At 39.8% G+C, this 14,219-nt stretch overlaps 1 protein-coding gene across 1 annotated transcript; it reads left to right on the plus strand.

The window, feature by feature from the left end:
- Positions 1-889: 889 nt before the first annotated feature.
- Positions 890-13,390, plus strand: LOC133643575 (mitochondrial import inner membrane translocase subunit Tim17-A). The gene is made up of 6 exons (XM_062038234.1): positions 890-1,015; positions 7,213-7,312; positions 8,749-8,812; positions 8,892-9,020; positions 9,128-9,238; positions 12,396-13,390. Exons 1-6 carry the CDS (start codon positions 990-992, stop codon positions 12,470-12,472), a joined length of 507 nt encoding a protein of 168 aa, XP_061894218.1. The 5' UTR covers positions 890-989; the 3' UTR covers positions 12,473-13,390.
- The last annotated feature ends 829 nt before the right edge of the window (positions 13,391-14,219 follow it).

Below are 14,219 nucleotides of genomic sequence, written 5' to 3' on the forward strand. Positions count from 1 at the left end.
CCATCCATCCATCCATCCATTTGACAATATAATTACAACACTTTATGTACATATTTATATACAGATTTGAACAATAAGTTATTCACTGAAATATATTTATTAATTGTGGTTCTTACAAAAAATATATCTTATAAAAATATAAAAGCTAAAATGTCTCTTAAAGCTCTGCCCCTTTAATTAGTGCATACTAAATCATTTAACTTTAGCCTACTAATACAACAATATTATTTACCAGCAACATAAAGTGAAACAGAGGCAGAGGTGTCCTGCCACAGTCAGTAACAAATAAACAGAAAACAGGAGTGGTGGTAGATAGACACAAAGCTTCATCAAACATCTGATCCACTGAACAAAGAGCTCCAAAAATCTTGATCCTACACTTCTCTTTTGTAAAGTAAATCTGAACAGCCGATATGGGCATCGACATCAACTATATGATTTGCCTGAGAAGCACACAAAAAAAATTCAACAAAAAAAAAAAAAAATTCAAAGAAAAAAAAAATAATCAAAAAACAACAACAAAAACATTTTTTTTTGTGGCGGCCTTAATTATTTTGTGGCGGGCCGCCACAAATAAATTAATGTGTGGGAAACACTGGATATCCATTGAATAAGAATATGTATTGTGTTTAGGGGGCAGGAAAATATAAGATTTTTGTTCATCCTGCTCCTTCTCAGGCATTGGTGTGTAAATGTGTGTTTAGTTTTTGAGGTTTAATTGTCTATCGATCAAAGATGCACATCAATGAAGGAGATACATAAAATTAAAAAAATGAAAGTAGACCGCTTTCATTTTTTGCTAACAACTCATTTATGTGAATATTTACGGTCACTATGTTCAAAATCTTTCATCGTGACGTGCTATTTTCCCACTTCTGTTTGTGCACCTGAACGCCTCATTTCGACTAAACGTCGTGTTGTTTTTACGTCACTTGTTGCGTCATCACAAGTTGCGTCATCACGGGGCGGGGAAACAGTCGACGAACAAAATGGAGGAATATGCCAGAGAGCCGTGGTGAGTCATTTTAGCCCAAATAAAACAAATATTCACGCCATATTTTCTCCTAAAGGAGTTTTTTTTGGACGCGCTAGTATGTGTGTGTGTGGTGGCGTTTTCTAGTCGGCACACCGCTATTAGCCGAAACTCTTCAAACCCGGCTAGTTAGCATGGATGCTAAAATCACGTTAGAATGCGCTAGCCGTGACGACAAGGCTAAAAAAGCACGTTGTAGTGACCTTGTCGGTGCCCCCTCCCAGACGTACACGTTATGTCATCACGTCAAATGTCGCGAAATTTAACCACTATCTCGACACCCACTAACAATTGTACGGTAACATTTATAAAGCATACATTAAACAAAGATGCCTGGGACTGAGTAGAGGACGTATTAGCATGCTGGCTAGCCATGTTACCTGCATGCTGTAGACGAGGGGTCCCCAACCCAAAATGTTGAAAGAGCCATATTGGACCAAAAATACATAAAAGTAATCTGTCTGGAGCTGCAAAAAATTAAAAGACTTATATAAGTGTTATAATGAAGGCAACACATGATATAAGTGTCTATATTAGCTATACTTGCCTACTATCAAAATGACTATGTGTCGCAGGCTGACCCAAATCTTTGTTGACAGAAATGTTGAAATGTAATATTTATTTACAACATTGGAAAACATTAGTAAAACTTCTCAGAGGGTGAGATAACTCCTGGAAATGACTGTCTTAGACTTGCCAAAGGTATAGATGTGTGTGTCCAAGTCCAAGTCTTCTTCTAATGGAAGCAGGGTAACGTTTGCTGTGGTCTGGAACAACTTGGCACACTAACAACTATCAGAAATGCAGCCAATATTGCATACAGATAATGTGTCATGAAACATGGAAAAATAAACTAAATACACAGAGGACATAAGTAAAGGAAATTAAATGAGCTCAAATATACCTACAAACGAGGCATAATGATTAGGGATGATGTTTGATAAGAAATTATTGAGTTCGAGCCTATTATCGAATCCTATTATCGAATCCTCTTATCAAACCGATTCCTTATCGAGTCCAGATAGGTTGTTGTATATGGAAAAAACCCACAATATTTGGTTTAACAAATCACTTCACATTCTCTACTGCTCGCTACTAAAGTATTACCATATCTGAGTTATTGGGCAGAAATGTGGGGAAAAAACTACAAATGTGCGCTACATTCGTTAACCGTGTTACAAAATAAGATCAATTAGACTGATACATAATGTTGGATGTATACAACATACAAACACTTTATTTATTGAGTCAAAAATATTAAAGTTGGTAAAATTGCAATTGCAAACAGCCAAAATGATGTGGAATTAAATGATGGAATGGATTAAGTAAAGAAGTTAAACATTGTACTGATATGATCCAGTTTAAGAGGTTGTTCAAATGAATAGTGCTTACAAAGTACAAAGAAGAAGATTTATGAGAAATACTTTCAACCTTATTGAAAATAAGATATTATTCGCACCTGTTGCTCATCAGAGACTATTTAAGCCTGCCTTTTCCAGTCACTTGTCGTGGTTTCATTGTTTGCATTTGCAAAAGTTACGTTGGCATTCTGGTTTTCGATCTCATGATTTCTGTGCTAAGTTACCTTAGCTTCTAGTATTCCTGTGCTAAGTAAGTTTTTGCTTTAGCTTCTCGTGCGAACGGCACGCTTTCCTTTTGTTTCGTTCCTGTCTGTTGTAATGTGTAAGATTTATTAGAAATAAATCATCTCCTACCTGCACGCTTTCGTCCGGAGCCGTCAATTTTGCGTCCCGGGAGAACGAACCGCTGCACCCCACCGTGACAAATGACTGAGTTACGTGACGTAATTTCTTGTGATGTCCTACGGGGCACTTTTTGTCGGGACGGGATTCGTTCCCAGGGATACGAATAAAGAACCAACTCTTTTTCTTTACTATAGTGGTCTCGATAACGGGTACCGGTTCTCAAAAAGGGATTAGAATCCGAGGACTCGGTTCTTTTCTTATCGAACAACCGGGAAAACCGGGTTCGAGCATCATCCCTAATAATGATGCAATATGTACATACAGCTAGCCTAAACAGCATGTTAGCATCGATTAGCTTGCAGTCATGCAGTGACCAAATATGCCTGATTAGCACTCTGTAACAAGTCAATAACATCAACAAAGCTCACCTTTGTACCTTCACGTACAGTATAAAACATTTGGTGGACAAAATGAGACAAAGAAGAAATGGCATAAAATATGTCTTTCTGTGGCAGCGTTTGTGATGGGTTGATGAGGCGTCATGAAGCGTTTCGACACATTGCAAAACTGTATTGATACTGTGTCGATACTGTGTCACCTACTCAGTGGCCTAGTGGTTAGAGTGTCCGCCCTGAGATCGGTAGGTTGTGAGTTCAAATCCCGGCCGGGTCATACCAAAGACTATAAAAATGGGACCCATTACCTCCCTGCTTGGCACTCAGCATCAAGGGTTGGAATTGGGGGTTAAATCACCAAAAATGATTCCCGGGCGCGGCTACGCTGCTGCCCACTGCTCCCTGCACCTCCCAGGGGGTGATCAAGGGGATGTGTCAAATGCAGAGGACACATTTCACCACACCTAGTGTGTGTGTGACAGTCATTGGTACTTTAACTTTAACTTTAAATACTGACATCTGCTGGACATTAAAAATCCCTACAGGCAACCTATGGACCGACTCAACTGACACTGATTTTATGACCTAGTATATACAATAATATAAACCAAGTCATTGTATTTCATTTAGGATTATTTCATATCTTCATTTAAATAAAAATATATTTTTATCTTTTTTAGATACAGTCAATAAATAATGTGAACATGTATCATAACATGGAAATCTAAGAGAACGTGTTGTGAATGAGGATGCTTGTGGACTGGGAATTTTTATTATTATTATTTATTTTTTTTACACATTTTTATTTAAAAATAAACAGTTTTTCCAACGTATTAAACTTTAGACGATTTCTCTTCTTAGTTAATATTTCTCCGGCTGTAGAAAAGACCCGCTCACAGGGCACAGAGGAGGCGTCAGTGCGACGCAGTTCGCGTATCGGTCATGTGACCGAAACAGCTCATGATCGGTCACGTGACTTTCTAAAAGCGGTATGCGCACCGACACAGGGTTTTGCTCTATGAGCTCGACGCATGCGCCGATGCATCGGTGTTGCCGGACCCATCACTAGGCAGCGTCAAAGAAAGTTATACATGTAAACAAACTGTCGTCACAGTCGACAACGGTGAGTTCAAGGGCCGCTTAAATAAGTAGGACAAAACAGCGCTGGCCAAATACTCTCATCAGTGAAGCATAAACACAAACATATTAAACACTGGGCTTTCTAACAATTAGGAAAGTTTGTGTCGTGTTTGTCTTCCTACAGAAACTATATTACAACAAAAAATATATTTTTCACCCCATTTTTTTCCCATTTCCATACATTTTTGAAAAGGCTCCATGGAGCCACCAGGGCACCGCTCAAGAGCCGCGGGTTGCTGACCCCCGCTGTAGACCATTGCACAACGACATTCTTATGTTATATTTTCATCGCTATTTTGCTTTAATAACCTTACATTTAGCCTCTAGTTTGAAAGTAAACATTCCACAGTTTACTTACGTATTTTCTGGCGAAACATGTGGTGCTCAGGTATACAGCTCAAAGATAGATAGATAGTACTTTATTGATTCCTTCAGGAGAGTTCCCTCAGGAAAATTTAAATTCCAGCAGCAGTGTACAAAATTGTAAAAAGTAAATAATGGGGGTATAAATGGAGACAAAATAGAAAAATATTACAATAGAATAAAAATAAAAAGCAACGATGAGAATAAAAATATAACAGTAAAATAAGAATATAACAAGAGAAACTAGGCAGTAGTGACCATGTTATGAAAAAGTATTTCACTGTTATTGTTTTGCATCCCCTGTCATCCTAGTACCCCCCTCCCCCCCAGAAAGGAGTTGTACAGTCTAATGGCGTGTGGGACAAAGGAGTTTTTGAGTCTATTAGTCCTGCACTTGGGATGAAGCAGTCTAGCACTGAACAGGCTCCTCTGGCTACTGACAACGGTATGCAGAGGGTGACTGGCATCATCCAGGATGCTCACTAGTTTTTCCACAGTTTTCTTCTCTGCCACCGTCACCAGTGAGTCCAGTTTTATTCCGATCGTAGAACCGGCCCGCCTGATCAGTTTCTCCAGTCTGGAGCTGTCCTTCTTAGATATGCTGCCCCCCCAGCACACTACGATGTAGTACAGAACACTGGCAACCACAGACTGGTAGTACATCCACAAGAGTTTTTTACAGATGTTGAAGGAGTGCAGCCTCCTCAGGAAGTACAGCCGGCTCTGTCCTTTCCTGTACAAGTGGTCTGTGTTAACAGTCCAGTCCAGCTTATTGTCCACCCACACCCCGAGGTACTTGAATGAGAGCCTTAAAACCTATTATTAATAATGTGTCTTCCATGTGTATTTATCTACGTTTAGTTGACCCAGTATGAATTACTTCTTCTTATAGTACACTCTCCTAACATTACATCAGATAACCATTCAATATAGTAGGGCTGCAACTAACAAGTAATTTGATAATCGATTAATCTGTCGATTATTACTTCGATTAATAATCGGATAAAAGAGACAAACTACATTTCTATCCTTTCCCGTATTTTATTGAAAAGAAAACAGTATACTGGCACCATACTTATTTTGAGTATTGTTTCTCAGCTGTTTGTAAATGTTGCAGTTTATAAATAAAGGTTTATAAAAAAAATAAATGAATAAAAAAAGAAAGAAAGAAAAAGTAGCCTCTGCGCATGCGCATAGCTTAGATCCAACGTATTGATGACTAAATTAATCGCCAACTATTTTTATAATCGATTTAATCGATTAGTTGTTGCAGCCCTACAATATGGCAATAAACCATAAAACCAATGATTGAATCAATCTAAGCTGAGGCTATGTCTATATTAAATGAATAATTATTTAGCTTAAGCCCCGTTTCAGCCACACTAAACTTTCGTTTACGGTCCCGCTCCTTGGATAATTTTTTACATAGGTAAGTGCGCCGTATATTTCTTGAATCTCCGGCTCTTAGCTTTGTATGGACTCATTGATCGTTTACAAACGGAGTTCGGAGAGGAAGTGACGCCAGAAAGACAGCGCCCCACACGGGAAGTGACGTCAGAAAAAAGGCGCCACAGCCAGCTTCATAATAAAGTGGTTTCGTAACTCGGAGCTAGCCGCTGGAAATATGGAGGCAAGTCATCCAGACATGCCTTTGTTTCTCTTTACGTCTGTACAGACGTTTGTGGAAATCACACATGAATACCTTAAGAGAAAGCGATTGCAGCTATTTGGGATACAACACTTCTCAGACGGCAAGAGAACATTCGAATGTCCAGGTCAGCTGTGATTCTACTTAGCGAAAAACTTTGTCCATTTGTCGAAGGAGAGACAACGAGAATGAAAAAATGTAGTGTGTGCTTTGTATTACCTGGCCGACGAGGGAAGACTACGGAAAACAGCGAATGCTTTTGGACTGGCAAAGCAGACTGTATCAGTTGTTGTCCGCCATGTATGTCACAGACTCAACGTCTAGGTCCAGAGTATATTAAGTCAGCAAAAAGGAATGGACAATGAAGGTGAAGGCAAAAGAGTGAGGAGTGTCCTGACCAGATATCTAGATACAGAGATTGATTGTTGTCAAATGTTTTTTGTCACATTGTTTACTTTCACATGTCCATTAAAGATTTGATTAATTTATGATGGCTCAGGTGTGATTCACTACAATAGGACCCCACAGCACACTGGATGCCAGGTAATTGAAATACCACAACACTGGGTATCGTTCAGATAAGTTACATTTAAGAACTTGCACACAAAGCAACACCAGAGGTGACTATGACGTGCGCGCTTTCCGCGCATGCGTAATAGGTTGCGTTGCGCCGGCTGACGGAGGGAAGAAGGGGGTCTTAAACGACCATTCTGTTTGTGTGAACAAGGATAAGGTTAGTTGGGATTTACCCTGGATAACCTTAGCCGGCTTAGTGTAGAAGGGGCCTGAGCGTTATGAATTTTATTTCCCACGTTATGACCCAGTTCTTATGTCATTAGAATGTGTGATTGTTAAGTTGGTGCACAGTAGTTTATTTAGCAAAGGGGGACTTTTCCTATTTAATAACGACCTGTCGCTTGCTTGTAGTCCCTGGAGGATTGTGGATGACTGTGGGGGTGCGTTCACCATGGGGGCCATTGCAGGAGGACTATTCCAGGCAGTCAAAGGCTTCAGGAATGCACCTGCGGTAAGAAAACACTGTATTCTGGTTTTTACTGTTTTGTATGAGTTCTTAGGTTACCTTTGTGTTTGGCATTATTTTTTTATTTGTATCTCTATCACCAGCAGGCGGGAGTCTCAATGGCGTGATTGTCTCAATGTCCATAATTGGCCATGACGCATGTTCATGTCTTTTATTTTGTCAAGACCAGGGGTGCCCATTACGTCGATCGCCAGCCAGGCATTTAAAAAATACACCTAAAAATTAGTGATCATCAATCTTCACCAAGACGTCACTTTCGTCACTTGATTGACATTCACAGACAGCACCCGAGGGTCTTGTGAGATGACGCTGGCTGCTGCCAGATCATTATTAAGAAAAAATGACCGGCAGGAAGGCGAGAAACACTTTTTATTTCAACAGACTCTCGTGCCGTACCTGTCGTCAAAACTCGACAGACCGACTGCACAGTTCCTGTCTTCACAATAAAAGCGCTGCTTCATCCTGCCTGCGCTAACAAAATAAGAGTCTCAGAAAGCTGGAGTGTCTTGTTTGGTGTGGGTTCACAGTGTGGCGCATATTTGTAACAGTGTTGAAGTTGTTTATACGGCCACCCACAGTGTGACCTGTATGGCTGTTGACCAAGTACGCCTTGCATTCACTTGTGTATGTGAAAAGCCGTAGATATTATGTAATTGGGCCGGCACGCAAAGGCAGTGCCTTTAAGGTTTATAGGCGCTCTGTACTTCTCCCTACGTCCGTGTACACAGCGGCGTTTTAAAAAGTCATACATTTTACTTTTTGAAACCGATACCGATCATTTCCGATATTACATTTTAAAGCATTTATCTCTAATTCATACACTTTTTTTATATTTAACTCTGTATGTAAGAACCTAAGTACTAAAGTAGGGCTGCAACAACTAATCGATTAAAATCGATTATTAAAATAGTTGCCGATTAATTTAGTCATCGATTCGTTAAATTGTTTTTTTATTTTTTTTAATAAACCTTTATTTATGAACTGCAACATGTACAAACAGCTGAGAAACAATAATCAAAATAAGTATGGCGCCAGTATGCTGTTTTTTTTTCAATAAAATACTGGATAGGATAGAAATGTAGTTTGTCTCTTTTATCCGATTATTAATCGATTAATCGAAGTAATAATCGACAGATTAATCGATTATCAAATTAATCGTTAGTTGCAGCCCCATACTAAAGTTGACAGGAGAACACACAGAAGGCCACTTTAGCGTGGGACAACAGGGCCTAGGTGCATAGGTAGAGGTTGTAGTGTGGTTGGTAGATGGCTTTCTACATAACGCATGTATAAACTTAATAACTAAAGTCGACAGGAGAACACGCAGAAGGCCACTTTAGCATGGGACATAAATAAATAAAACCCCGATCACAGCTTCCCTAATTGTTGGTGGTCATGAGAGTGTTTGTGTTGTCGTGCAGGGCATGAGTCACAGAATGAGAGGCAGCATGACAGCCATCAAAACCAGAGCGCCACAGCTTGGAGGTAATTATTTTGAGCGTAGATTCTTCACGTCCACAGCTGATACTGACACTCTAAGAATCCTTGCTTGTGTGTGTGTCAGGCAGTTTCGCGGTGTGGGGAGGCCTCTTCTCCATGATCGACTGTGGCTTAGTGAAGGTGCGAGGGAAGGAGGACCCCTGGAATTCAATCACCAGCGGCGCCATGACAGGAGCAATCCTCGCCGCCAGGAGTAAGCGTGTGCACTTTCACAAAGATTAACAATGTCCCTGTTTCCACTGATTATTGCTTTTGCACCACATTGTCACGCGATTAACTCCGCAACCCTGTCCTGTGCAGATGGCCCAGTGGCCATGGTGGGTTCTGCAGCCATGGGGGGCATCCTACTAGCTTTGATAGAGGGCGCCGGAATCATGCTCTCTAGGTTTGCCTCGTCACAGTTCCCAACAGGTGAGTTTGCACTTCAACCCACCATGTTAGCGCTGTGCAGTAAGGCCATATACTGTACATTGTAGTGTGACATAAAAATGTCTATCAGACGATATCATTCTCTATTGTTTATATCATTATTTTAATATGTTGAAGAGGTTCATTTAGCCTACTGATGTGTATTTATAAATGGTTGATTTATATAGGCTAGTAAGGTAAAGTTTTGTAGCAAGGTCATTAGAATGGAAAGCAACAAATTACATCGGTGGATCAAAAAGGCGGTTGAAATCAGGAAGCGGGCCCCAAAGACTGTCAACAGGGACGAAGGAGCCTACCAACTATCCCACACCTGGGACACAGTCCTGCAGGGCCGCCCCTGGCTGTTTGGTGGACATCCAGACGACAGGGGGTGCCGCGGCGCACACCAGGGGACACCACCATCCCGCCACTTAAGGTGGGATGGAACAATCTATATAACACGTCATCTTCACAGACGACGTCACGCTAACACAGGGGTCACCAACGCGGTGCCCGCGGGCACCAGGTAACCCGTAAGGACCAGATGAGTAGCCCGCTGGCCTGTTCTTAAAAATAGCTCAAATAGCAGCACTTACCAGTGAGCTGCCTCTATTTTTTAAATTTTATTTATTTACTAGAAAGCTGGTCTCTCTTTGCTCGACATTTTTAATTCTAAGAGAGACAAAACTCAAATAGAATTTGAAAATCCAAGAAAATATTTTAAAGACTTGGTCTTCACTTGTTTAAATAAATTCATTCTTTTTTTCCCTTTGCTTCTTATAACTTTCAGAAAGACAGTTTTAGAGAAAAAATACAACCTTAAAAATTATTTTAGGATTTTTAAACACATATACCTTTTTACCTTTTAAATTCCTTCCTCTTCTTTCCTGACAATTTAAATCAATGTTCAAGTAAATTTATTTTTTTTATTGTAAAGAATAATAAATACATTTTAATTTAATTCTTCATTTTAGCTTCTGTTTTTTCTACAAAGAATATTTGTGAAATATTTCTTCAAACTTATTATGATTAAAATTCAAAAAAAATATTCTGGCAAATCTAGAAAATCTGTAGAATCAAATTTAAATCTTATTTCAAAGTCTTTTGAATTTCTTTTAAAATTTTTGTTCTGGAAAATCTAGAAGAAATAATGATTTGTCTTTGTTAGCAATATAGCTTGGTCCAATTTGTTATATATTCTAACAAAGTGTAGATTGGATTTTAACCTATTTAAAACATGTCATCAAAATTCTAAAATTAATCTTAATCAGGAAAAATTACTAATGATGTTCCATAAAAAGATTCGAATTAGCTAGTTTTTCTCCTTTTTTTTGTTTGAATTTTGAATTTTAAAGAGTCGAAATTGAAAATAAACTGTTTCAAAATTTAATTGTCATTTTTTTCCGTGTTTTCTCCTCTTTTAAACCGTTCAATTAAGTGTAAATATCATTAATTATTAATAATAACATAGAGTTAAAGGTAAATTGAGCAAATTGGCTATTTCTGGCAATTTATTTAAGTGAGTATCAAACTGGTAGCCCTTCGCATTAATCAGTACCCAAGAAGTAGCTCTTGCTTTCAAAAAGGTTGGTGACCCCTGCGCTAACATCACGTGACACCTCTGATGAAGGCTGCAGCAGCAAGGTAGCCGAAACTTGTCAGGTACAAATCTTGACCTTACTAGCCTATATAAATCAACCATTTATAAACATTATTTTAATGTTTGGAGCCACCGCAAATATAACGACAGCAACGCCGTCCGTGTGTTGCCTCTGGGATCATTATTTTTTCGCCATACCAGAATAAGATGGAGTATGTAGCACTCCTCTTCACTGTAACCACGGTGGAAGACGAGCAAAGTTTGCTGTCCGTCCATCCATCTTCTTCCGCTTATCCAAGGTCGGGTCGCGGGGGCAGCAGCCTAAGCAGAGAAGCCCAGACTTCCTTCTCCCCAGCCACTTTGTCCAGCTCCTACCGGGGGATCCCGAGGCGTTGCCAGTCCAGTCGGGAGACTTAGTCTTCCCAACGTGTCCTGGGTCTTCCCCCGTGGCCTCCTACTCGTCGGACGTGCTCTAAACACCTCCCTAGGGAGGCGTTCAGGTGGCATCCTGACCAGATGCCCGAACCACCTCATCTGGGTCCTCTCGATGTGGAGGAGCAGCTACTTTACTTGGAGTTCCTCCCGGATGACAGAGCTTCTCACCCTATCTCTAAGGGAGAGTCCCGCCACCCGGCGGAGGAAACTCATTTCGGCCGCTTGTACCCGTGATCTTGTCCTTTTGGTCATAACCCAAAGCTCATGACCATAGGTGAGGATGGGATCATAGAGCGACCGGTAAATTGAGAGCTTTGCCTTCCGGCTCAGCTCCTTCCCCACCACAACGGATCGATACAGCGTCCGCATTACCGAAGACGCCGCACCGATCCGCCTGTCGATCTCACGATCCACTCTTCCCTCACTCGTGAGCAAGACTCCGAGGTACTTGAACTCCTACACATGGAGCAGGGTCTCCTCCCCAACCCGGAGATGGCACTCCACTAGAGATGTCCGATAATATCGGACTGCCGATATTATCGGCTGATAAATGCTTTAAAATGAAATATCGGAAATTATCGGTATCGGTTTCAAAATGATCGGTATCGGTTTCAAAAAGTAACATTTTTTACTTTTTAAAACGCCGCTGTGTACACGGGCGTAGGGAGAAGTACAGAGCGCCAATAAACCTTAAAGTCACTGCCTTTGCGTGCCGGCCCAATCACATAATATCTGCGGCTTTTCACACACACTAGTGAATGCAAGGCATAATTGGTCAACAGCCATACAGGTCACACTGAGGGTGGACCGTACAAACAACTGTAACACTGTTACAAATATGCGCCACACTGTGAACCCACACCAAACAAGAATGACAAACACATTTCGGGAGAACATACACAACACAACAAATACCCAGAATCCCTTGCATGCCTAACTCTTCCGGGCTACAATGTACACCCCCCCGCTACCACCAAACCCCGCCCACTTCAACCCCGCCCCCCCCAATCTCCCGAATTCAAAGGTCTCAAGGTTGGCAAGTACGATTCCAAGAGACCTTTAATATTTGACTTGCACTATGAAATATGAGCTTATTCTTCTCATCAATTTGTGGTCTCCCTTCAGGTCCTCAGTTTGCGGAGGAACCAGCCCCCACCTCAATGCCCGCCGCCCCCTTTGGAGATTACAGACAATATCAGTGAAGAGGACTGACCTGCTGCTGCCTTTTTAAAATTCTTTCTGGAGTTCCAAAGATATTAAAGGCTGACAATGATTCGCGTAACCATAGCAACCTCCTCCCCACCAGATGAACAGATACTGCAAAGGGACATGTCGCCATTGCTCAGCCTAAATATCTATTGTACTTAATATCACTCGGATACTTTTGTGTAAATACGTTCAAAGCTTTCCCTCGCGCATCTTTATTCGCCTTAAGTACGCTTGAGGCACCCCACATCCTCATGATCGCTTACAATACAACTATTCCAGAGTTATTAGTTTGTTTTAAAGTGATTTATTTATTTGTACATTTACTGTTGGGAATGCTGCTCCTGTGTGAGCAATACTCAAAAGATGGCGGAAGGAGTGGCGACATGATGTATGCAGTCTAGTCTGTGTGAAGGACACAATGTTTATTGGCTGCCTCAGCAGGACTGCTCTTTGGCCACTAGAGGGCAGCCGTTTCAAAAGCACCATTTTTGATTGCATAAATAGGATTCCCTTTGCCATAATGGCTTAATAAATAGTCCAAAAAGGAAGTGAACAGCATTCTTGTGAGTGATCCAAATGTTGGTATGTATTTGAATCCTTTCATTTTGTACAGACTGGAGTTTGGAAAGTACCTTCACTCACTTCCTTGTTTTAGTACCATGTTTCGTAGTACTGTTGGCCAATTAGGGGAAAATATTAATGAATTAAGTCATGTGATCAAACTTACTAATGAAGCCTGTGAGTTCCTGGTTTTAAATTAGTCACACATTTTTCTCAGAAGACTTAAGGAACTATTACACACTGGAAATATTTCACTTGCAAAATGTTTTTTGGGGGTATTTTCTATATCAGTGGTAGCAGTCAACCACACAAATGTATCGTTTATCAAGGTAGGAAGTTGAACTTTCACACTTAAATGTACATGTGTGTTCTAATATCTTACATATAAATAAGATATTTGAAATAACTTATTGTATTTGTATTTACTCAATTAGGCATTTGACTTACAAAATATTAGTAGGGATGTGTGATCACTGTAGTCTTCTCGTAAGATGAATTTACAAGTATCCTGAAATAATATTTAAAAATTGGGAAATCATTGATAAAATTTAAAGCAGCATAACAAACAAATGTAAAAATATAAGCTACAATCCAGCAAAACTTACGTGTAGATATTTGTCACAACGAAGCGATGAATAACATTGCTAAGATAAATAAAATAACACAAAATAAATACTAAGAAAATACAAAGATGTACAATGTATATATAATTTGATGCATACTTAATTATAACAGGAAAACAAGAGCCATTAACTATATTAATATCGTGTATGGCAATAATTATAAAATTAGCAACAAATATAAAAAAACAATGCATATATTCACACTTTTATATCCATCCATCCATTTTCTGCCGCTTGTCCCTCTATTTAAACTAAAATAAAACAAGTAACCAGACTATATGCGTGTTTATACTGGAGTTCAGTATCGTTCATTTATTTATTTCACTCGTAAAAAAAATCAAACAGTAAAAAATAAAACCACATCACATTAATGTAAATTATGAATGAAAAGGAGCAGAAAGAAGTTAAAAATTTAAATTATTTATCATCCCTCTATTTTAAAAAAATAAAACAATGGACTTTCAATGTTGGCGACTACAAAGCCATGTTTCCATTTTACGACAATTAAGCCAAATAGGACTTTTTGTGGTAATAATTGAAAAAACAAACACTTCGC

The sequence above is a fragment of the Entelurus aequoreus genome, linkage group LG26 (assembly GCF_033978785.1).
Source record: "Entelurus aequoreus isolate RoL-2023_Sb linkage group LG26, RoL_Eaeq_v1.1, whole genome shotgun sequence".
Lineage (NCBI taxonomy): Eukaryota > Metazoa > Chordata > Actinopteri > Syngnathiformes > Syngnathidae > Entelurus > Entelurus aequoreus.